General features: G+C 18.2%; 1 protein-coding gene and 4 pseudogenes across 1 annotated transcript, besides 4 other annotated features; 4 read left to right on the top strand and 1 right to left on the bottom strand.

Moving 5' to 3' along the window:
- Positions 1–582: 582 nt before the first annotated feature.
- PmUG01_09011350 lies at positions 583–1,323 on the top strand (annotated as a pseudogene).
- Positions 583–1,323: a sequence feature (PIR protein, pseudogene).
- Positions 1,324–4,671: 3,348 nt separating this feature from the next.
- PmUG01_09011300 lies at positions 4,672–5,637 on the top strand (annotated as a pseudogene).
- Positions 4,672–5,637: a sequence feature (fam-l protein, pseudogene).
- Positions 5,638–10,891: 5,254 nt separating this feature from the next.
- Positions 10,892–11,749, top strand: PmUG01_09011200 (Plasmodium exported protein, unknown function; the record flags this gene model as incomplete). The annotated part of the gene is made up of 2 exons (XM_029004801.1): positions 10,892–10,978; positions 11,105–11,749. The coding sequence occupies 2 exons, from the start codon at positions 10,892–10,894 to the stop codon at positions 11,747–11,749; spliced, it is 732 nt and encodes a 243-aa protein (XP_028861453.1).
- Positions 11,750–18,948: 7,199 nt separating this feature from the next.
- PmUG01_09011100 lies at positions 18,949–19,947 on the bottom strand (annotated as a pseudogene).
- Positions 18,949–19,947: a sequence feature (PIR protein, pseudogene).
- Positions 19,948–25,231: 5,284 nt separating this feature from the next.
- Positions 25,232–25,902, top strand: PmUG01_09011000 (annotated as a pseudogene).
- Positions 25,232–25,902: a sequence feature (fam-m protein, pseudogene).
- Positions 25,903–27,801: the final 1,899 nt, after the last annotated feature.

Raw genomic sequence — 27,801 nt, 5'->3', positions numbered from 1 at the left:
AATTACGAAATATAGTAGCAATTCATTTATTAGAAAAAATATTATTTTATTGCAGGTAATATTATACTTATATTTTTATATAAATAATTATTAATTCTTTAGGTTATATATTATATGTAGTTAATACAAAGAGAATAGAAATAACAGCTTTCGTAACATTTTATAATAAAAATGAATTTGACTAGTTTCAATTATTAAGTGAAATATTAATGAAAAATTTATGTCTGTTAATTTTTTTGTTAATGGTTGATAAAAATATTATATACTAATAAAAATTCTATAATTCAATTTCTTATATATTATAGCAAATAACGTAAATATTGTTTAGGATTTTTTCATAAAATACAAAAAATTATTTGTTGGAATATTAAAAGTTCTTACCTTTAATTTAATCACATATTGTATAATTTTTAAGGTGGTAGTAAATATAAAATTATTCATTTAATTTACTTAATATTTTTTATGATTTACTTTGAATATTATAATGTATGTACTATTTAATATTAATTTCTTAAAATTTTTAATATATTTGCATACCCTTACTCTCGTTTCATTTTAATATTTTATTTTAATTTTCAGTAATTAGAAGAAAGTACGAAAAATAAGCTTTTTGCATTTTTCAATGAAGATAATGTATCTAGAGATTCTGTACCATCTGAATTATTAAATCCTATATGTTATCATAAAGATTTATATAAAATTGGTTATATACTTCATAAAAATTTTAAAGATAGAAGTACGATAAGCGTGCCTGTTAGTGATACTGCTGGTGGTAGTGTCAAAATTAGTGATACTAAGAACTGTACTTTTTTGAATGAATGGTTAAGCAAAAAAAAATTGAATATATATATAAAGGACTTAATTATGAATATAGAAAGTAATTATAGGTAGTAAAATTTGAGAAATTGTGGAAACCATTGATAGAGTATGTAGATAGTACATTTTCTTGTTAAAGAATTAAAACATCCTATAATTGTTCTATAACACATGAATTGAAAACTGCTTTATCCCTGGGTTTTACAGTTATGGGAAATTTTCTTATTACTCTTTTTGTTTCGTGTAAGTTATTATAAGAATTATCTTTAAATATTATGAAAATTCAGGATAAATTTGTACTTACTTTTTATTAAAATATTATTATTGTTATATATATACATAACTTATTTCATTCTTTTTATTTTTATATTATAATTCACCTCCCTTAGACCTCGGATTCACAGTTGTCTAAATGAAAAAAAAAGATTAATACGGAAAATAGTTCCGGATGATTCATGTGAATTAATTGAAGGATCTTCTGATAATGGAAAATCAATTGATATTTAGAATGAAAATATTTATTTACGCACATCTGTATTATGGTGGAAAAAGAAAAAAATAATATATTTGGAATATATTTAAATCATATAAATATTGCAAAAATAACATTTAGTGTTTATATATATAGGCCATTGATAATAATGATATGCGATATATAATAAATTATAAAAATTTTTATTATTATAGAGATTATCAAAAAATATATGATTAATATATGTTATTTTACTTAATAAAATATATATATACTTTACAAAATATTATTAGGGTTCATGTTGTTTATTATATAATGCTCTATTATATATAAATAAGAAGGTTATAAACTTATTATACTAAATTAATCTTATAGGTAAGACTATATTTTATATATTCAGATGATTCAGCAATTATCATGATTTATATGAATCTGACATTATTTCATTTAATATCAATATAAAAAATCATAGGATATTTTAATTAATATTAACAGAAAAATTTATAATATACGTTTTAAAATAATTTTAAATATATAGCATAAAAGAATTATGAAACGTTATTTGTATTTTCAGCATAGTAAAATTATAATTGCAAATATTGTTACAATAACTATTTGTAAAATCTATAGAGTATATATTATAAGGATATATACATAACTTACATTTTGTTCTTTATAAATATAATAATTATAATAATTTGTATTATCGTACTTTCAATTTCTGTCTTTTTATATTTTTAATAAATTTATTCTCCATTAAATAGTAATAACAATTAATAATAATATTTATAATAAGAAAATTATAATATGATATTGAATAATTCTAATATAACTTCATAAATATATTATACTAAAAAAATTCTATTATGATTTTACATTTTATAAACTATATATACTACATACTAGCGTTATTATGCTACAACTTTCTTAATATTTTTTTATATATATAATTATATATATTTTTATTTAAGTTTAAAGAGAACTATTGATTTTATTAATATATGAACGTGGAGGTACTTATAATATTTTTTTATTTATATACATAACATTAATTTGAGTAAATATATTTTTTTCTAGTTAATTAATAGAGAGAATGATATCTTTGAAGTAGGAAAAATAATATAAAATAAATCATTATATAAAATGAAAAATTATTATGTTGCATATATTTTTTTAATATACATTTATTTAATATATATGAAAAATTATATTTCTTATATTACATACATTATCTACAATGGAAATATCTAGGTTTATGTAATTAATTATTTAACAAATAAAAATATTATTTTTCACATTTTAAGTTTAATATTTACTTCTTCCTTACGTTATAACGTTATATTTATTATACTTACCGTTGATATATAGAATAACCCAAGATATATATTTAATGAAATTATATGTATTTTCCTCTAGCAGTGAAAGCATTATGTATCATGATATTATTGTATATGGTATTATAATTTAAATTATAATAATTAATTACGTTTAGTAGTTATCAAAAAATATATCAATAAATTAACTAATATATTTTTTAAAATATAAAATATCAGGTGAGTAAAATTATTAAAAAATAGACACAAAAAAAAAAAGAAAATAATAAGTGAATATCATATAACATGAACACATCCTTTATTTTTCTGGAATATATTAAAAGAAATAAGTAATGTTATTTAAAAGTATAATATAGGAAAACTTTGATTTAAAATACAAAGAGGGAAAAAGAATTTTCTGTACGTTCATAATATGAAAAATAAATTTTATTGAATATTGTAAAATGAAAATTATGCTATCCCCAATTTGCATTTATGTGTAAAAACGAATATAGTTTGTATACAATAATAAATACATTAAATTGTATATATGTAAAATAATTTATAAAAAAAATTTAAAACATAAAGGAATATTTAAACAAGACATTAAAATTTGTTGTATAACTTTTTTTCTAATATATGTTTAGGTTTATTAAAATTGATGGAATATTAAATTAATACATATGGTGCTTACACTATCAATATCAATATAAATATGTGTATATATATACATTATTAGAAAAAAATATAAATTTCAGTATTGATGCATAATCCTTTAATCTGAAAAAACTTAATTCTTTTCAAAAAGGTTTATTTTAAATGAAAAATAAATGGTATTATTAATATTAATTAAGATAAAATATAAACTATTTCAAATATTATGTTTAACAAGAGAGAATATATAAATTTAAGAAAAAATGATTTGTTATATAATAAGTATTATGCATAACTATATTACATATTATAATTACAATTTAAACAGCATGATAATTATGAAAATATATTTCAACAATTAACACGTAAAAGGAATGCATAAGTTAATATAATTTATTCCGTTATAATGTACTATAATAACGAACTCTTTATATGTTAAATACATTATAAGGATTTTATATAGAAGGAAAAATCTATTAGAAAAAAATTAAACATAAACTATTATTAGAATAATTTAAATATTTTTTTCTTTTTTACTCTTTTTCCATTTATTGTTTTTTTATTATATTAACATATACTATAAATATATGTATTTGATTGAAGCAAAATAAAAGAATTAAGTATAACAATGATAAACCTTACACTTAGAATTGATAGTATGAATTAAAATTTATTAAAAATTATTATAAAGAAATAAAAAATATAATTCTTTTACCTTAAAACATATACCTCCTTACAAATTTGGTAGAATTCTATAAATATAAACATATAAATATATTATACACCATGAATAAATAGAATAGTTCTAATTAATATATTAAAGAATGTTGTATATGTTAATTTGTCCCTTATTTATCGTTAAAAAATTATTATAACCATTAATTAATTTTATCAATAACCTATTTTTAGATGTTACATTTATAGTATTCCAATTATAAACGGAAAAATATAGTTAAGTTTAGTTTTAATTAGCGCACCATATAAAGTAGCTTGTTACCAATATTCTATATATTCTATACACTCTATATACTAAAAATTTACAAATATAAATATAAATTATATTTTTATTATTTTCAATAGGATCAAAAAAAAAAAATTATTTAATTAGTTAACATCATTAAATAATTAAATTATATATTTTGAATAATTGTGAATGAATTAAAATTACTTTATGTTTATGAAAATTTACTTTTTAATAATAATATTATGATAAAAATTATGCAATATATTTTTAAAGATATATCATCTTTTTTCTGCTATGAAAGTTATTGTACTTATATGCAGTTTATTAGGTTTTTATGAGAAAATAAATGATTTTAAAAACAATATATATTGTGTTTTATAATTAGGAGTATATTTTATTATTGTTAATTTTTTTTTGTTTGAGTTGTATTACGATATTAAAAGATCTATATCATGGAGAAAATAGAGATTATACTCTTTTTAATTAAAATTACTGTGCTTATACTTTTATCTTGGGTATTTTATTTTAAAAAAGTCACTGTATAAAGATATTAATGATATTTACAAAATATATATGTGTTTTGTTTTATTTTTATTAATACTATTTTTTATCATTATTTTATTTATTCTATTAAATAACAAATATTTTCATTTTGTTTTTTTCGTTAGAGCTCGCATAAGAATTGTATACATGGGAACTACGACTTTGGTAGCAAAATTGATACGAACACTTATAGATTATTAGCGAAAAATAATAATGGAATGGATTTAAGTATTGTTCATCTAAACAAAGAAATGGAAAATATTGAAGTGACTTAAAGAAAAAATATATCTTATATTGAAAAGGAGTTCAATTCAAGGAAGAAAAGAATAGATAGATGTTACTTAAAGAATACGAAAGACCATAAACATGCTATTAGAAATAAATATAGCACATTTGAAACGAAAAAATATTCCCATTTAGAAAAAACAATATTCAAAGAACTTGACTATTTGGATTTCCTTAAAAATAACCGAACAATTACTGATAAAATTTTCAAAAGGATAATACATAAAAAATACAGATTACGAATTGGTTTATCTTTATTATTGTTTTTGTTCTTATCATTAGGATTAATATTAGATTTTTCTTGTAATTGTGGCCTTAGTAGGGGGTTATATAAGTTATTGATTTTTTTATTAGGTCTGACAATAATGAAAGAATTTCACAAATACTTGAAGTCATCTGTAGGTTTGTTTTTTAAGTATGAAGTACCAAAAGACAATGGAGGAAATACAGAATTTTATATAACACCGTTTTTTGATTTTCTAATATATTGTGCAATGTTCTTTATACTGGGTGTCACTATTATATCAGGAATATTTTATTACCATAAAAAAGTTAAAAAATATGAAAAAATTAAATTTAGTAAAAGGTAAAATTAGTTATTAGTAATATTTTTCAATTTTCTTGGAAATTTTTTATATAAAGTAATAATTGTAATATCTTTACATATATACTTATTAAGCGCATATATATTTACTTGTTTTTTTTTAGTGCGACTAATTATACATGTTCTTTCTGATAGACAACATTAAAAAAAATATATACTTTTAGTATTTTTACCATTGAGAATGTTTTAGTATTTTCTAATTTGTTATATGACGAATGATTCCTGATTAACTATATATTAATATTTCATATATAGTTTATTGTATTTATATAGAAGTAAAAATTATACGTATGCGTGTTAAATGAATATAAAATAGCACTATTCATATAATTTTACTGAGGAGTGCTAATTTATATATGAAATCATAAATGTTAATTTTTATTATATATATGTTTTTATAATCTAAAATAATTTTTAGGTTGTTAAGAACAAGTATTATTAGTTTTAACATAACAGTAAACCTGTCTTTTTATATATTTAATATAAGAAATGGACTATAATGAGTTATACAGATGTATATATATATTGTTTCTTATATAAAAAACTCATCATTTATTCTATAATATATGATTTACAAGAAATATGTTTTCAAGCATATTAGTTGTAAAATATTTTTTAACGTACTTCTAGTATTTTTTGCAGGATGTAAGTGTATAGTTATCATTATATAATGTAAATTTATCGTAATTACAAATGGACTATTTATAATTCTTAAAGAACTTCAAAATTCTGTATATATTCAATTATATGAATAGCTAAAAATTACATATAATTTTATTATTATGCATAGTTGTTTTGGTAATTCAAATTTATCAAAATGTATTAATATGAAGAATATTAAAATTTTTAAAATAAATGAAATATTCAAATTTTAATATTATTAAAATATTAAATTAACGGAATAAATATAATTTTATACTAGTATATCTTATGTACGAACTATTTAATTTGCTTCATAATTTTGGTAATATTGTAAATATATGTATATATCTGTGGAAGGTTATTTTATGATAAGGCGTAATAAAAAAAAATATATAATTTTATGCTTACATAATATAGAAGTGGTATTTCCTTATATATTTTTGTTTTTTTTTATGGTTATATATAAATGTATTAATTAATATGTTAACATGATGTTAATATTGTATAGAATATAATAGTGCATTATGATAATGATTAATTCTTTTATACTCATAACGCTCATTAAGTAATATAAACGTTAAAAAAGTGAGAAATTTTTTGTTTACAGTAATTGATATTTCATTAAGAGAGCTTATTCTTGTTAATTAAATATTATCATGATATACATAAAAAAAATGATTCAAATATTTTTTATAAAGCTTAACTAATTTCTTTCTACAAAGTTTCCTGCGCAAATTTTTTGTTCGTGATCTTCTTTAAAAAATTTAATGTATTGAACTTATGTTTTTATAGATTCAAATGAAACATGCAACATAATATTAATATATGTATTACTTATCACAAATTTATGCACTTTAAACTGTATTGTTGAAACATTTAAATAATATATTCGCATATTTTCTTTTCAAAAAGAATACCTAGGTCTAAGAGAAAAGAAAAGTATCATTTATAGATACTTATGTATGGGGAGAGTTAAGAAATTATAATAAGAATATTAATAAAAGAATTAATTATATTTATTCTTAATTTTTTTTTTTGTATTTTGTAAATATTAAGTATTATTGTATTTTATTAAAATATATTCTGTGAAAGTAATATATATATGGAACAATTCTATTAAAACAGTATCTATTTTCTTTTTTTACATTTTCAAATATATTAAATAAAAATAATTACTTGGAACGAAACCTTCCCATCATATTTTATATAATACATGTTTAATTAAAAACACTGATGAAATTAAACATACCAGTACTTATCTATTTAAAATTATGAATAAAATATTACAATAATATTTATTTCTATCTAGTTGTTACCTGATTGTCATATTGAAACTATTATTATATTTAATATTATATTGTTCGTAGTAATAATGAAACACAAACCTGTAAAAATATACTTTCATTTGTAATTTTCTCTTAGGATATCTATTCATATATAAATATTTTATGAAATTTTAAGAAATGTTCAATAAATTTCGTACGCAGGACGTTCATTTTTTATGAAATGATAAACTCTCAAATACATTCTAATACTAAGTATTGAAAGAATTTATCTAAGTAAATAAGAGTTTATAATTAAGTATAATTCAAAGAACACTTTGAATTATTCTGTGTCCTTAATAAAAAAATTTTTTAATTAATTGTAAGATAAAACATATAATAATGGAAGAATATCCATGAAATAATTTTTATTTTACAACTTTTACATCATAAATATATATATTTTTATTCTTTTTTTCTTATAGACATATACATTTCTATGAAATATTAGAAGAAATAAAATGACGAAAAAATGAAAAAACAGTTCTAATCATTAAATAAAATTGAATAAACAAAAAAAATATTAAAAAATACACAAAGGTAACATTCTTGTATATTGACAATTACGAATGTTACCACATAAATATAAGAAAAGTTAAAGTGGAACATTATTATTGAATATTTATAGCAATATTATAACTATGAAAAATAACATGGTTGCAATTGATATAAAAGTATATATTTAAGAATAGGGGGTTGAAATACCTTTTTTTAATAAAATGTATGCTGAAACGATATTAATGGTAAAGAGAAAAAGAAGGAATATTGACCAATAGAAGTAGAAAAAATTTTTTTTTGAAAAAATTAAAGGAGAAAATTTTATTATAAATTTTATGAGTAAAAACGTATAAATTTATATCAGTCTTATATGATAAGTTAGGAAATTGGTAACAAGAATTATAAATAAAATTTGTGATTATATTAAAAGGTTGAATTTATTCAGAAGGTTACTAAAATCGATACGTTTGTAAATATACGTTTGATTTAGACAGTATACTCATAGAAAAGGGAAAAGGAAATACATTTAGAAAAATACATGAAGGAAAAAAATATATATGTTTTTGTCTTTGAATTAGATTATAAAAGTTATATTTTTATATATGGAGACTTGCGCAAATGAACGGAAATTATTTTTCTCACAAGAGAAAATATAATAAATAAATGAGAAATATAAAGTACCATATTGATATGTATATATTGCTATTTAAAAATGTGAGCAGATAATATATATAATTTAATAAAGATATGTAAAAATTGCTCCAGCATATAACAGAATTGTTCATCATAAATAATATATAAATATAATAAATCTTTTAGGAAATAAATATTTCTGAAGTGATAAAAAATAAATAATAATGATAAAATTAAAATGGACCGATATTATTTTCTGTTCAATGGTATAAATTAATGTTAATTCATATAAATTTTGAACTCAGTATATAATATAGTATATATTTCATAAAATAGAAATAGAAATTCCAATAAAGATACAGATATAACTCAAAATCACAATATTATAGAATGAGTATATATAAAACCATGATTTTTTATTCACTTGGTATATTAATTATAATATATACTTTTATGTGCATTTATTAGGGTTTAATTTCTATGAGTATATATATAAAAATGTAAAAATTTTATATTTAAAATATTAAAGAATCACTATTTTTTCTACAGCTAGTAACTAAATTTCTATAGTAATTGTAAAAATATCTTTTTTCGTCCCTTAATATAAATATTGAAGGAACAGAAACTATTTATCCTACAGAGTATAACGTTGCATATATCATCTATTAATGGCACTTTATATTAATATATAAATGATAAATTTAGAAGAATACTTCTATGGAAATTATAATGAATATACAAAATAATTCGAAAAATAATAGAGATTAATTACTAATATATATAAACGTAAGTCACTTTAGATATACTTTTTAATAAGGAAAAAATTAAATAAATTATAAAAAATTTAAACTCTTTGCAACAGATACTTCAAATTTACAAAAAAATTACTAATTTATACAAATACACATATATCTAATGAAAAAAACTGCAAAAAATGCTTATAAAAAGCGAATATTCGTAAAACCTATGAAATCTTTGTATACGTAAATATTTCATAATATTTTATTTTATTTAGCTCATAATTTATATTATAAATTAGATATGGATTATTATGTTTTTAAATTTGTTTTCATATATTATATACGAATAAATTTAATTGTAAATAAATTTTGATATTAAAAAAATGGGCACAGGTAATGAATACTATTAATATATAATACTTTTAAAGATCAAGATAATTTCATATTTAATTTTAAATAATAAAAATATAATAATGCTTTTTTGATGTAAAAAATCAGTTTTTCTTTTTTTTTTTTTTTTTATATTGATATATCTAATAAATGTACATTTTTAATTAAAAAGAAATATGATATGTCTAAGTTCATGAATTACAATAATTTTCATTTAGAAATAATGATATAAATGAAACATATAAATAAATTTTTTTTAAAATTATGATGCAAAAATAAAGAAATCTTTCCTTTACCTTAATTTTTTTTTTCTTAGATCTTGTAGTATGTTATGAATTGGATTATTTAAATGTATTATTGTATATAAAAGAATATTTTTGTTTAAATAGTAAGAATAATGAACTAAATATATTACAAAAATTTGTACAAAATATTTCTTTTCCAATTTATGATTAATATTATTATATTATTATAATAATTAAATTTTTTTAACAATATCAATAGGTTCTTAAAAAATGAATATATGAGATTAGAAGCATTAAATAGAAATTATCATTAAAATTAGTAATTATTTTCTTTAAATGTAAGATAATCCCTTATCAATATTTTATGCATTCTATGTTTTAATTGCAATATTTTGAAATATTAATGGATAACATGTTTTATTTTATTTATAAAAATGTAAATAAAAAAATGATAAATTACAATTATGTTATTTAATTAAATCAACTATTTTATATATTTATGAATGTAAATTGAAATTTCACTATATTAATTGAAATTTTTTATAAATAACAGTATGATAAAAATTTTATAATATATTTTTGAAATTACTTTTTTTGCCTTTGTCGTAATAAACGATATAGTTCTATATATCTTATTAAGTTCTTATGAAAAAATAAAGAAAAAATATTTTTTTAATAAATACATATCCCTTATCATTAGAAATATATTATTATAATATAGTTAATTTTTTTCTATTTGAATATATAATTCAATATTAAAAATCTATATGATGGAACAAAAAAATAAGTTACGCTTTTCTATTAAAATTGGTGCGTTTATCCTTTTAACTTGGATATGTCATTTTTATAGTGATATGGTATAAAAATGTTATTTAAGTATATTTTTCTTATTTGTATTATTCGTTTTATATTTTTTTAGTAATGTTTATTAGTATGAGAGTATTTCTTCTTTTAAATAATAAATATTTACTTTATTTTTGTAGGGTATGCTTAACAAATATATTCTTCTACACAACATGGATAAAAAATTAGATACAATAACTTATCGATTACTAGCAAAACATAAACAAGAAAATAGTGTAAACAATAGATGGTTAAGTAATAGCATTCCATACAATGGAAAATATGAAGAGAAATATAATTTTAATGATATATTAACCAAAGGTAAAAATAAAAAAACAAATGATTGTTCAATAAATAATATCAAATGCTATGAACAAGCAAGAAAGGGTAAATCTTTTGTTTACACTGGAAGAGATTCATATTTTGAAAAAAGAATGCTAGACAATATACATTTTCTAAATAATTTTAGGGGTGTTACGAATGCTAATATAAATAATTTAAGAGAGAAGACAGATAATAATTATAAAGCGATTTCTTTTTTGCCAGGTTTTCTTGCATTAGTTGGATTTCCAATAGTTCTTGTGGTGTGTAAATCAACTTCTTTTAATATTTGGACAGAACAGACCGCTGCACAAATTTTAATTGCAGTATTGTTTTTAGTAGTAAGTATTTTTGTTTTATTAGCTATTGCTTTTGGCTGCAAAAAAATTAAAAAACATGAAAAGTCAACAAGTATAATGAGTGAGATTCATAATAGAGATTATCGTTCTTTCCCTAATTTGTAGTCTTTTATAGCAATGAAGTTCTCTAAATTACTTAATAAAATACACACGTAAAAAATAATTATATAATTGTTTAGGTTTCATATATCCACTTGTATTTGCGTGAATTTTTTGGTTCGTAAATGTCAAAATAGAAATATTTAATATTTTGTAAATTTGAATATTACAATGTTTTCAATTTTTATTTTAATATAGTATATCAAATTAACACAATATTATGGTTGACATAAATATTTGGGAATATTTCCCGATTTTCATGAAATATATATTTTTTTAAGTTAATATTGATATACGAAGGATCAATTCATATAAATTAGTTACAATTTTTCATTAATTTATATTTGTATCTGTAAAGATTATTCTTGTTTTTAATAGGTTTCTGTCTTAGATGATTATTTGTTGATATAATTAAAGAAATATATTTTTTGTTTTAAATTATAAATAAATATATCCTGTTTTTCGTGCGAAGATACCAAGAGAATGAATGTAGTTATATTGTTATGTTATAATTTGTTTTGTTATAGTTTTGTTAATATATAAAGAAAAAGTGAATTAGATGTATAATGACTGTTATACATTTTATTTTATTTAAAATATAAATTCGTTTCATAACATCTAGGAATATACGTTAAAAAAGGAAAGCACTGAAACTTCTTATATTAGATTATATGATAATTACCGTTTCTGTATTATGACTTACTATCTTTTCGTAATTATGAAATAATATAATTAATAACAAAAATATAATGTAAGATACAAAAATGTACGCTACATTCATGAAATTTTAAATAGTAGATAAAAGATAATTTTTTTTTTATTTTTATAATTTTATTATTCTATAAGTTATTAATATTATCATTGTACATTACATATATTTATACTTTACTAATTCTAGTTAATATTAGTTTAGATAATATATATGCAGTATATAATATCATATTTGATTTTCTTTTATTGTTTTTTTATGTTCTCTTTTACTAATATTTATGTATAAGGAAACTAATTTTTAAAAAATAGAATTTATTCATTTAATTATGTTCGTTCTACATTTGTCCTGTATATTTACTGAATTATACAATTATTAATGTGAACATGAATTAATTACATCTTATATAATTTTTTTTGTTAATATTATATTAATTAAATGTAAGTAAACATATATATTATATGAATGTGTTAAATATATTTTCAATATAGTATATTAATTACGAAAAAATAACATTAATGAAGTACTATAGTAAAATAAAAAAAAAAAATTTATGTAGAAAGCATTAGATGAATATAGAAATTTCAATCATTTTCGTAATTAATTAAAATGTATTTGTCTGTGGTGATATATGTTTATGACTGAATTAGTAGTAATACCATAGTTACCAAGAAGTCATAGATCTTTAGGAAATAACAATGTAAAACGATGAATTAATAAAACAATAGAAAAATAAAATTTTATGTGAAAATATATGTGGTATACTCTTGTTTATTCTTAAACAATATAATGGTATAAAAAACGTTATATACTTTATAATTATATAACATTAATAACAATATAAATTATGAGAAAAATAATCAATTATTATAAAAAACATATTCAAAAAAAAATGTTTATTATATTTGATATTATAGTTAGGAGAATTCAAAATGAGTTAATAAATATATATTTAGTAACATTATACATTTATGTCTTATTCATTTATTCAAACAAAAATTATGTATTTCAAGGTTTAGGTTTTAGGTTATTACTATGAGATATTAAATATTTATATGTGCTATTTAATTTTTAGTAGAATCATTTTGTAGATGTGTATTATTTTTTGTGCTACTATATTTTCCAATGGATAAAAATGTTATTATATATATCATTTTATTAGTATATATACGCATTATTGATTTAATTATAATTTATATAAATATATTTAAGTATTTATGATAAAATAAATTAATGATAAAAAATGATTTCTGTTTTTATTTTTGATATAGTTAAACAAATAAATCAGTAAATATTTCTATTAAATATATAGGTAAATGATAAAACGTTTAACAAATATACACATTCCCAGGAATTCATGAGAATGTGAATTAAACTATTATTATTAAATTGGGTCTTTATGTTATAGTAATTTATTTCATAATATAACTTATAAAATGTTTTTCTACCAATTTATATGGTTAATCCCTTTTTTATTTGGAAAATATTTTTTAAATCATTAAATTGTATGTCTATATAAAAAAAACTCTTTTAAGGCATAATAAACAAGTATTATTATGGATGTTACAGAATACGTACAGATAATGTACTTAAAAATATAATTATGATAATATTTTAAATATCACTTATTTCAAAAAAATTATTTTAAATGAAATATTTTTTTTTTACAAATATAATTAAATTTTTTTAACTACAATAAATTTATAATTATTATGCGTTGTTTTATAATTTGAGAGTTATAATAATAGAATATAAAATAAATTTTTTGTTATAAGAAATTATTATATAATATTAAAATATTAACTGTTTATGAATTCTCTTCAGAATATCTCTGTAATAGTATGTATTTAAAAAAAAAACTATAATTGGAATTTAAAAAAAAGGTTTTATTAGAAAATTTAGTAAATTTTTTGTACTGCTACATTTCTTTTATTATCCTTTTTTATAACTTAAATTTATATTTATTTTGTTATATTATATTACTATAAATATTTTCGAATATACTGAATTGCATGCGTTTTTGTATACTAAATATATTTTTACTTTTTTTTTTAATATATTAGGATTTTCCAAATATATGTTAATTTGTCTTTTTAATAGGAAAAAATAAAATATGGAATTTATAATTTATTATAAATGCCATTAAATGAAAATAAATTATATTTAATTTATATATAAATTATAATAATATAAAAACATTACACAAAACTATTGCCTTTATTATTATTGTAGATTTAAAAATATAGAACACTTAAGAAATTCTTTTTAAGATTAATCATTATATTGTTAATATTTAAAAGTTTATATAATAATATATTTATTTATAGATTGGTAATAACCTATATTTTATATAATTAAAAATGTTTTACCTAACTTAATATATTTATTCTATTATTTTTACTGCCACAATAACTAATACTATTTAACTACAGAAGGGTACCCTAAAAAACAAACATATCAAATTAAAATTTTTACTTGGAAACAATGTAAAAGTTCATGATTAGCTGCTAAATGTACATAACTTTACATTTTATACATTATATATATTCATTTAAATAAATAAAAAAAAATTATAACTGAATAAATAATTTTTTATTTATTTTTAGCTTACGTAATGTCTTTCAATTTAATATTACTTTATTTTATTACTTTTTTTTTAATATAATAAACTATATATATAAATTATACTATATTAATATTTATGCTATTCTTAATTTGTAAAATTTAATACGAGTCATAATTATATAAGCTCAAAGTATTACTTTTAAAATAAAGTGCAAAAATCGAAAATAATATAATATGTTTGTTTTATTATTTTCTTGATTTAAAATATAGTTAATATTTTTATTATTTTATGTATAATAGGCTTAAATAACTTTACAATGAAAGAAAAATTTAAACCCCTTTTTCTTATTAAAATATTTTCATTTACCACTTAATGTGGCCGTGAAATTGTAACAATAATATGGCATTAGAATAATATGTCTTATTTTTTTTTGTTTCACGTTTTATTTTTAAAAATTATATTTTCCTAGTATAAAATTATATATACCTACAAATAATAAATATGTATGTTCTTTTTTCTAGTGTAAGTGTGGTAAATCTATGGATAAGAGTTATAAAATAAATGGCTATATATATTTAATAACTAAAAGATTATTATCAGAGTGTTCATTGGATATATATTCACTCGACATACATTATATGACTCTGGTGACACTAAATTAATAAATGAAAAGAAAGTTGTGTCTAAAAAATCTAAAGGACCTAAATCACGAAGAAAAATAATAAAAGAAATTTTATTGAAATCAGAGTAAAGGAATAAATTAGATAAGAAAAAAAAAACCTTCTTTATGTAATAGTATTGATGCATTTCTTGAAAAAAAAATATTAAGCGTATTAGATTCTATAGGTAAAATTCAGAATAAAATGAAAATTAATAAAAACACTGAAAATAGAATGACGCATATAAAGGTATATTCAAAATTTAATCTATAATTTGTAATCTAATTGTTGGGATTAGTACTTCTTTCAGTATATGTTCTTGTTAAGAAACTAATAATTGGAAACTGTACAGATTTAGCTAGCATAGGGGTAAAACTTGATGCAGTACCACCGGTGATTTCAGCAGTTTTATTTTTTGTGGGAGTTTTAGTAGTATTAGGTATTGATTATGCTTTAAAAAAAATTGAAAAATTTAATACTAAAAAGAAAAATAGAACTGAAATTTATTATAATAATGTTAATTCCTCCGCTAAAAAAAAATATTTAATGTGGAATAAGAAGATATGTGATACAATTAAAAATAATAGATACATATGAAATACCCATGTACTTAATATCAAAAAAACAGATATATATAAATAACTATTTTGATGTAAGTTATAGAAATATGTATTGTTATTCCTTAGTTTTACTGTTTTATTTTTAAATTTTGTATTTAAATTTGTTGCTTGTATTATATTTTTTGGAATAATAAATATATGTGAATATTATACATCTGTCATGAAATATATGTTTGTTCTGTAAAATTATCATTAAATGAGAACTTACTATGGTTTCGTCAAATTATTAAGAAATTTCATTTCGCTAATCTTAATAACTGCATATAACTCTTTTTCATTTCATTTACTTTACAATTCAAAACTATTATATCGTTACCTAATTATAAAAAATGTATTATTTCCTTTAAATTTATTGCAAACGTGTTTTTCTGTGTTTAATAAAAAAAAAAAAAGAGTGTTGTTTCTTTTTTTTGTAGAAATTAATTTTAATTAATTTTTATAATTGATGGTTTCATAATAAATGAATTATAAAATGTATTTACTTTAAAATATATTTTAAATTTTTAATATGTTGAATATTAAAATAAATAAATATAATGATAAATCGAAGTATTTAAAAATTAATTATAGTTTATTATTTTTGAGTATTATAAATTATTGTAACTAAATTCTCTTCAAGTACATTTAATATTTTATTTATTTACAATGTATTTTTAATTTAATTTTAAAAATATTAATTAATTATACATTATAATGATATATTATATATATAATATATATATATACTCTATTTCAACATTTTTGTTGATTTAAATATTAAAATATGTTCTTAAAATAGTTAATTTTATGTATATAATATATAAGAAATAATTATGCTTTAACCGTATACATATATATATATATTTATATTTTATTGTAAAATATTATATATAAAAATTATTGTTTGTTACAGAATTAGTTGTATTTTACATAGCAAATTCTAGATAAACATACTATGGACGTTTATGGTTGTATATAATCACTTTTAATGGTATAAAACATATATAATAATAGAAAATTTATTCTAGCTTTTTTTTTATGTATTTTTAACTTAATACCTTGTATTTATTTATGTAGTAGAGCTTTCAAAGTATAATAAATATAAACATATATATTTATATATAAATAATACAATAAAAGTAAAAACAAAAATTAAAATAGTATAAAAAATTAAGTAGTGCCTTTATATTTTTCAAAACTATGAATCATATTTTAAGTATTTTTTTATATATAAATTTATCATTACTATAAATAATTATGAAGCATATAATTCAGCACCACTTCATACTAAAAAAATTTCCGTTTATCCTTTTTATATGAACATGCCAATGTTTTAATAATATGGAATAATTTCCATAATATATTTTTAGTGTTTTACTATTTGGAATATGATGTTAAGCATAATAAAAAACATCTCATATGTAAATTAATAACTAAAATTTAGATATATTTAAAAATCCATTGGAATATGTAATTGTGTGTAATAATTAAAATAAATCAATATTCTTAAATTTATAATTCACAAATTAGAGAGACACCCGGAAATTTTACAAAATGAAAAATAGGAGACCATACTTCAAAAGATTTCATTTGTATTTGAATGTATATATAATTAATTCCATGGTGAGTATAGAAATGGAATTAAATAAGAATTCTAAAGAGAAAAATTACCTTTAATCTTTTCTAATTATTTGAATATTACTGTGTTACTTGACATTATATTTATGGGAATATTTGTACTATTTTTAGTTTTACTATAATATATAAAAAAATGAAATAAAAAAATATAAATACAATTTGTTAGTATTATTATTTCTATTTAGGGAAAATTTTTAAATTATAATGTAATTTTATATATGCTCCTTATTTACATATATTCACTTGTTTATCCATCTTGACGGTTATACGTATAAAATAGTATTAATGCGGAAAAACATAATTAATAATAGTACTTCATAAGAACATATTTATTAATTATTAACTCAATGATAGAATTATTCCCATTTAAATGCTTGCAATAGAATTATTTTCCTCATTTTTCTTCATTTATAAATATCCTTACTACATTGACACATATAATTTATATAATTTGAAGATGACAATGTAAAAATTGTTGTATAATAAATTAAATTTTTAATTATATTTAATTATAAGAGGAGAAATAATAATAAAAGTTTAAAATATAGTTATAAATCAAAAATATGTATTCTTTTTAGTTTTTGATTAAAGTGTTTATTTTAAGAATTTTTCGTTTTATTTATAAAGTAATATTATAGGAGTTTTTAAAACGTTTGTTTGTTTCTTTTTTCCCCCCTCTTTTTTAATACTTATTTAATAAGTGTTACTTTATATTGTTGTGTAAAAAAATAAATATGTACTCTGTAATCTTGTTCTATATATATAGGTTTAAACTCTGTTCTTTTTGAATACTAAAGAATATTTAATATGCAAATAGATTTTTCTTCTGTTAGATCTTACAGTGGTGTTGTATTTATGTTAGCCTTTTCTTTGTATAATTTTTTTATCATTATTTCTGTAATTTTTTTAAGTGAGTATTCATATCTTCAATTTTAGTTTACCTTACGAATTAATAAAATTCTTACTTTTATGTGACTTTTATATCAGTGAGCATTTGATATTCTAATACAAATATTATAATATATATTTTTGTTTCAATCATCTGCTAGTGAATGATAACCTATATTATAGAAAGTTCCTTCATAATTTCTATTTATGTCTTTATGTATGTCTTGTAACGATTCCCTTACTACTTTTTCAATTTTGTTGTGTTCTTTTATTTTTTTCCTTTGTAAATGTCTGCCTAACCACGATTTCATTGTAGTAAAATATACGGAAGAAAATAAAAAATAAAAAAATATATATATTTATATATAATCAAAATTATTATTTTTATATGAAAATGAATTATAAAAATTATAGTATATTCTCACTACTTTGTATAATTCTTATTAACCTTAAATAAAATGAATGAAGTGGAAATTGTTAGTAATACGAAAGCTATTATTAAACTGGAAACAAATACATAATTATAGTTAGGTTCTAAAATTTTTGGTACATAAGAACAAGCATTTACCTTGTTCATTTTTTTATCATATATCTTCTTAAAATTATGTAACTGCTCACAAAATTCGTTACTCTTATTTGCTTCACATAACTTGCAATGTTTAATATAAAAATCATAACATCATTGAGCACTTTCACAATTATGACCTTTATATACGTTGTCTCGATCAATAAATTTATCAAAATCCTTATATAAATTGTACAGATTTCGAATTTCTTTTAACGTTTCTGTATGAATTATTTTTATATATTGCTCACATATATGATTAATTTTTTTAGAGAAAAGAGTTTTATATCCTTTAAATCAGCTATCTTTTTTTTTAATAAATTTAGTAGATTCGTGATAGTAATTTAAAAGATAGTTCAAATATTTACATGGTTTTCGTCCATCAGATAAAATATATATATTTATATTACTTAAGTACGAAAACAAATTTTGACATGGAAAAACAAATGTCGGATCATGCTTTTTTTTTTAAAGTTTCCTTGTAAATCATAGAACAAACTGTAGACTCAATTCCTATAGAAACTGAGGTAGTGCCATCAAATATTTTTTTATATTTAAGAAATAATTTCACAAAATTATCCTAAAAATTAATAAAAACTTTTTAATATATAAATATAAAAAATCATCCATAGACAAAAAGAATTTTTATTTCATTTTTAGATAGAGGAATTCTTGTAATAATATGACATATATAATAATTATAAATAAAAGATAAAGAGGGTGGTATTTCCTTTACTATCGGATGCCATTATATTTTAAAATACATTAATTAAAGAACGAAAACAAAATTTTTGTCAATTTAACATTTATATAAGTAAAAGAATTATACATAATATATTGATATGTAATTTATCATATATGGATTTAAAAAAAAAAGGTTTCTTATCAAAATGACCTATTTAATTTTTTCTTAATATTATAATGAGATATTATATTTTCTACAGTGTAAAATAAACAATTTTTATTGTAAATAATATAATTTTTAAAAGAGTATAACTTAATTCTTATTAAAAAAGTTTATAGTGTTATATACTCTTTACAATTATTTATATTCCTATGATAATAATATAATTGTACTAATATGTTGTAGAGAAAAATAAATCTCTTTTTGTACATTCTCATATAAACTCCACGTTACATTGGGATATATATTTATGAACCCTTTAAAATCTTTTATAATGCTATACATAAATAAATATTACTTTATTAAATATAATAAAAAAAAAATCTTTTAAAAACAATTATTTGTTTTAAAGGTTAAAATAGTACATTTCATATTATTTCAACTAATTCTTATTATGAAAAATAATAATATAAGTACCCTATAAGAAATTCAATTTATTATTATTGATGTTAAAATTTAAATAAATGAAGGAATTTAACTAGACGTTAAATATAATATATGACAATATGTATTCTGTTAAATTAAAAATTAACTTCCTCAAAAAATTAGTTTTTATTGTAAATATATTATTCGATACATAGATTATTTAGTTTATTAAAAAAAGTAAGCTTTTTATTCTCTACATTCCATTACATACGGAAGTTAATGTTTTACTTTCTTCTTTATCATATTTTGATTAGTATAATATACAAATTTACGTTGGAAATATAAACGTATAAAAAAAATTAGATAATATTATGGTATAAATTTATTATAATTATATATTAGGTATAAAATTTTTTTTTAATAATTTTCCTGAATGTCTTAACAAAATATATTGTTGAAATGTTGTACTTGTAACATAGTATATATATAATTTTATATATGAACTAAAATTTTGTACCATGATCTATATAACATACATGCTATTAGAAATCATGTTAATGATTCATGTTTTACTTTCCATATATAATAAAATAATTGCAAAATTTATATCATGATATTTTTCAGTTTTGTATATTTAACCGATATGCTCTTTATGTTTAATATATGTCATATAATTTTATCATAAAATAACATTTATTTCGAGATATTTAAAAAATAATAATGAATTTTTTACCGTTATTAATATATATAATATTTTTGTAATATGAAATATACATACATATGTATATATATATAAGTATAATAAATAATCATAAATTATTATATTTCGAATCTATTAATATATTTTACGTATAATTAAATATATTTAAAAAATGCTAAGAAATGAATTAAAAAAAAAAAAGAAAAGAAGACTTAAAAGATTAATTTATGTATAAAATGTAATGAATAATTAAATAAAAATAATTAATTATCACGTTAATAATACCTTAAAATACTGTTTTACTTGTTTTATATTATATAATGTGAAAATACCTATAACACGATAGAAGAATAGTTCCACTGAAATAAGTACATTTAACAAAATGATAATTATAAATTAAAACAAATGAGTCTCCATTATTTGAAATAACGAATCTTTAGATAAAAAATGTGTATTGTTTTTCAGTATAGTATTAAAATTATATTAATTTTTTTCATGGTTCATGTATATACTATAATTCATTTATATTTCTTTAAGCAGTTTAAACATATTTTTTATTTATTAATATTTATGCTATATCAATTAATGATAATAAACAAGTTAAATTCTTGATTATAAATTTATTAAGTTTATAAAAAGAAATATATTACTCTGTTTTATTAATTTATTCACTTATATATAAATATGAATATGTTGATAAAAAGAAAATTATTTTTATATTTAGGGGATTAATTATATTTCATTAGATATATATAAAGAATATAACTTAATTTATTTATTTTTTTTTAATAATTTTAAAAAATATATAGATGTATATTTTTTTGTTGTTCACGTATTTTTCATTTTTTATAATAATATGTAAATATTATTGTTTTATAATACTGTATATACTTCAGACTTAATTAAAAAGTATTTCGAAATATATAACTATTCATATGAATTATTGAAGTTTTTTCCATATTATTACGATTATATTAAATAATGTTTTAAATAAAATATAATATTTAATATTAAAAGAGTTATAATATGTGCGAAAATTATTAACATATTATTAGTTAATAAATATGTTACATATATGAAAAGTGCTAGAGCGTAAAATTGAAAATACATTTAAGAAAAAATATTTGTTTAAATAAAATTATAATTCTCCCTTATTTATTGTGTATAAATCCTCAATCGTGTTATTATAATATATATTTGTATAAAAAGTTAATTACATATATAAAATTAGAGTTCATATAATTTTATAGTATATTTTATAATTATAAGTATATTCTAATATTACTAGGAGGCTTAAAAAAAATGTGCATTAGTTTTATAATAATTAAATATATTTTATGATAAATATTTGTTAATTTTACATATATTCTTTCAGTTATACTCATAAATTTATAGTCAAATAATGATACACAATATATTTTTCAATATATATAATTTCAGTAATAATACAGTATATTATATTTATATATATTTTCTTAACGTATAACGTGTTATGATTTTGATAGTTTTTAAATATTATCATTTAATTGTATTGAATTATTTATAAGTGTTCACTGTATAATTCATATAATAACACATTCTATAATTTTAACGCTAATATTTCAAAATATGATTTCCATAAATTATTACATTTCTAGTTCTTTAAATATAACAGTACAAATGTGATTAATTATGTTTAATTATACATTAAATTATAACTAATTCTTATTATTACTAATATTTTGTTTATTTAATGATAAATTTATCTATCAATTGAGGATCCATTTAACGCATGATTTATTCAATTAACAAGTCGACCTTTCTGTTATATCTCCATTTTTACATGTAATATGGATAAGTTATTCATAAGAATCATCACTTCTTCAAAACATATATGTGTTGAACAATGATATGTATATTGGATACCATACTAAAATTAAGGATTTTTTAACATTATTTGTTTTTAATTAACAACTTATAATTATAAATAAAGTATTTGTCTTTTAATTGAATTTTTTTTTTTTTCTCTACTTTGTCAAAAGATTTTCAGCAGACTTTATATATGACTCCCTATAGTTCAATTAGAATAATACTCACATATAATTACATTTCTAGTATTATTATTAATAAAAAAAATTAATATAACTTTTTTTTCTAATTTTTTTAAAAAACACTTCAATTAACTTGTTCTAAATTTATTTTATGAGAACAAAGGTTATAATTATTTAATAATTACAAATTAGAATTATACAAAATGCTATATGCTATATAGCATGTATTGTCATATAAATGTGTATGATCATTTACAGAACAATGACTAGTTAAATGACTACTTTGTTCATCCATATATTTCAATTTTTTTTTTTATTGAAGACATCATTATTTTAAAAAGGGTGTAAAATTGTATTTAAAAAAATACATATTTATAAATACGACACCATTAAAGCAGTAACTTCTTGTAAATGATTAATGTGAATGTAGAAGAGAATTATCTTTATTAATTGGAATAATTAATACTTTGAGAGTAAGAAAAAATATGAAAAATAATACAATAACATTTAATGTAATTATTGTAAAATATTAGATAAATTCATACTAAGGTATGTAACGAATGTGCTTTTTATCATGTGTATGACTGCTCGAGTGAAGTTTTTATAGGAAAATGGATTTATTGACTTTGAGAAGATTTCTTAACGTCGCTGATAAATTTTACATATTGTACACTTATGTATTTAGTTATATATTTTTTATAGGTATCATATTTATATTTGAACATTTGTATTTTCGCAGGGATTTTTTTTTTCATTATTAATATTTCTTATAAGTACACACAATTAGCTAAAAAAAATTTAATAACTAAATATGTGAAAAAACATTTTTTTATTTTTAAATAATGGCATAAATTAAATTTAAATTAAAATTATATTTTTAAAAAGTTATGATAGAAAAATAAAAATATTAATACATGTGTGATTATAAAATATGTATATATTCATATATTACGTAGAAGCATATAAATAAGATTTTTTAATTATATTATAGAATACAAAAGTGTGAATATACTGAAGGAGTAACTAAAGAATTACTTATAATTATTATAATACAGAATTCTATTTTTTTCTTTTATTATTACTTTTATTATACCGTTACAATAATTGGCATTTTATTAAAAATAATTATTTTTTCAGAATATGTTGTTTATAAAATTAGAATTATTAACAGGAAGAAATAATTAAAATTATTAAATGTTTTAAATTTTAGAGCAGTATATTATTATATATATATATATTGTATACATTCTATATTTTATAGAAACTCAATATTTCCAAGAAAGGGGAAGTGAAATATTCTTTCTTCGTTTATTCAGAAAAGGATTCACAAAAATATTATCTAATTAGTACACTAAATTAGTAAATTAAATAACGTATTTAGAATTATTACAAATAAATTTGAATTATTTTATTTTAAAGAAAGTATATCTTTTAAAAATAGTATTAAAATAAAAATTTTATAATACCTTTATAAATATATTTGTCTTGCAATACATATTGTAAAATGTATTACAGTTATATATATTTTATTAAGTATTTACGAAGAAATAATAATTTTTTTTTTTTTTTTTTTAATAAATATACTATCGCACCTCAATGGAAGTATATTATATTATTTTTAATTTTTTTTTTATCGAAAATATTAATAATATCAATGATTTATATCATGGAACAAAATATCAAAATTCTGTTTTTAATTAAAATAGCTGGGCTTATACTTTGAACTCGGATATCCCATTTTATGATTGATATGATAATATCGTATAATGACATTTTTGCCATATATATTTTTCTGTCTTTTTTTTTTTTTTTTTATAAATACTACTTTTTATAATAGAATTATTTATTTTATTAAATAAGAAATATGTCTTTTTTATATAATAGGTTCATCATATTATCGGATAAGAGCTATACTCATTGTAGAAATTTATGTAAAAGAACCTATATATTATTAGCTGAATATAAACAAGGTAAAAATTAGAATATTGTTGCATTAAAAGAAGATATACCAAATTATAGAGAATGAGAAAAAAAAAATATATCTAATAATAAAAGCGAGGGAATAAGAAAAAGCAAGAAAACTTATAAATCATTAAATAAGGAGGGATTTCATGCATAAGATATGGATTATAATAAGGGAATATTTCATAAAATATATTTCAATTTTGAAACAAAATGGGTAAATAATAAAGATTATAAGATTGTTCAAGAAAAAAATAGAAAAATTCGTGATACAGATTTAAAAAAAAACAAAGTTTAGAAGTTACAGATTTGGAATTGCTCTATTTTTTCTTTTATATATATTGGGAATAGGACACTGCATGTTAGAAAGATTTGAACTGCTTGGAACTGCGGGAGAAAAATTTGCAAAGTTATTATTTACAGATACAACGGATAAAACAGAAGTACCCCATGTTCTTACATTTTCATTTGGTGCATTTATTGTTATATTATCTACTATAATTATAATAGTGGTTCCTAGGACTTTTAAAAAATAATGAAAAATATAAAAAAATTAAGTTGTTATCTGAATAAAAGTATAATATATATATATATATATATATATTTTAAATTTCTTTAATATTTTTATAATAATTGCAATATATTTGGTAATTCACTTGGAAAGGATAGTCAAAATAGTTTATGCTTTATAAAGAAATCATCACATATGTGATCTTTTTCATAAGTATTAGTAAAAAAATGTGTTCTTAACATTTTATGAATGTGATTCTATTAATATTTAAATATATATGTTTTAAACTATATTTAATTTTAATTATATATAATTGGCTAATCTATATATTTATACATTAAAAGAGGTTTTTAGAAAAACATATTTTCGTATGATAAAATGAATATATATAATACAAGAATTCACATAATATTAAACGCATTGCGTATGAGTCTATGTTTGTACTGTATGAAATGATACTTTTTATTTTTGGCTTTATTCTAGTAAAAAATGGATATATATCCATATTATTCAGGAAACATATTATTAGTTTTAAAATAAAAATATATGTGTCTTATATGTTATTTGATGAAAAGAAGTACATACATTTTGTTGCATTGGTCAGTATATATACATCTTTATTATTAGATTACAAACATCTATTCATTAAATAAACTATGTATTATGAGATACATGTTATAGTACATAATTACTGTAAAATGTTTTACAATGTACTTTAAGTTTTTTTTGCATAATAAAAATTTGAAATTATATAGAATAAAAAGATATCCTTATTAATTATTAATTATGTATAACTACTGACTAACTTATGGATATTTGTACAATTAGAAGAAGAGTTAAATATATCTCTTATATTATTATTATGCTTAATTTTGGTGTTAAGTTTTGGAAATATAAATTAAATATATAATATTTTGTAAATATATAAATAATTTAACTATATATATTTTCTATTTTTTGTAGTCGTTTATAAATATAGTAGTTGATAATATTATTTTGAAGATATATAACATTGCTCATAATTTTTGTTGAATTTTATTAAACCTTTTAATTTTATAACCTTTATTTTTTAAATAAATATATAAAAAAAAAGAATTTTGTTTAATATATAACTTTTAAAAAGACGATTAGTTTCAGAATTGATATCCGTCTATTTCTAAGGAATAGTCATTATTCATTAACGTAATTTCATATTTAGATTCAATTCTATGTACTGAATTATTATTTTCTGTATTGTTAACTGTTCCATTAAACAAGAGGATACTTACTGTAAATGTTTTATTATTACATTTATATAGTAGTTAATTTTATCCTATTTTACAAAACTTAATTATCTATGATATAATAAATTCATGAGCAAAAAAAATATAACTTTTTATTAGTAAAAAAGTTGAGAGTGAAAATAATGTTTCAAGCTTATTCAAATAATATTAACTTTAATGGAAGAATTTCCATATACACTATTTATTTTATTATTACTCTTTTTTATTGTATTTATTTTAAATTCGTATATTTTATAAAAAAATATGCTTAAGTAGAAGAATTTAAAAACTTTTTAATTACAAATATGTATATAAATTAAACTTTATTAAAAATTGTAATTTGCACAATCAGTTATACATAAATAAAAAATTGTATTTTATTTACCTTAAAAATATTAGTAGATTTATATATTTGGTAGTATGACATAAATGCAAATTATTAAATATATTATATATTATTATATGAGAATGTTATGAATATTATATGATAAATTAATGTATAAATTTTGCTTTCTATATTTATCATTAGCACTATTATAATAATTAATATTTTATTAGTTATGATCTATTTTTTAAAAATAAAATATTTATAAAATTAGTATAATTAATAGAAAAATATCGTTGAACTTAGTTTTTATTTTCTTAATATAAGGAACAAATTATTTTCTATATTGTGTACTAAGTATAGTCTATATATTC

The sequence above is a fragment of the Plasmodium malariae genome (genome assembly GCF_900090045.1).
Source record: "Plasmodium malariae genome assembly, chromosome: 9".
NCBI lineage: Eukaryota > Apicomplexa > Aconoidasida > Haemosporida > Plasmodiidae > Plasmodium > Plasmodium malariae.
Note: the sequence above shows the minus strand (reverse complement) of the source record. Positions and strands in the feature narration are given on the sequence as shown.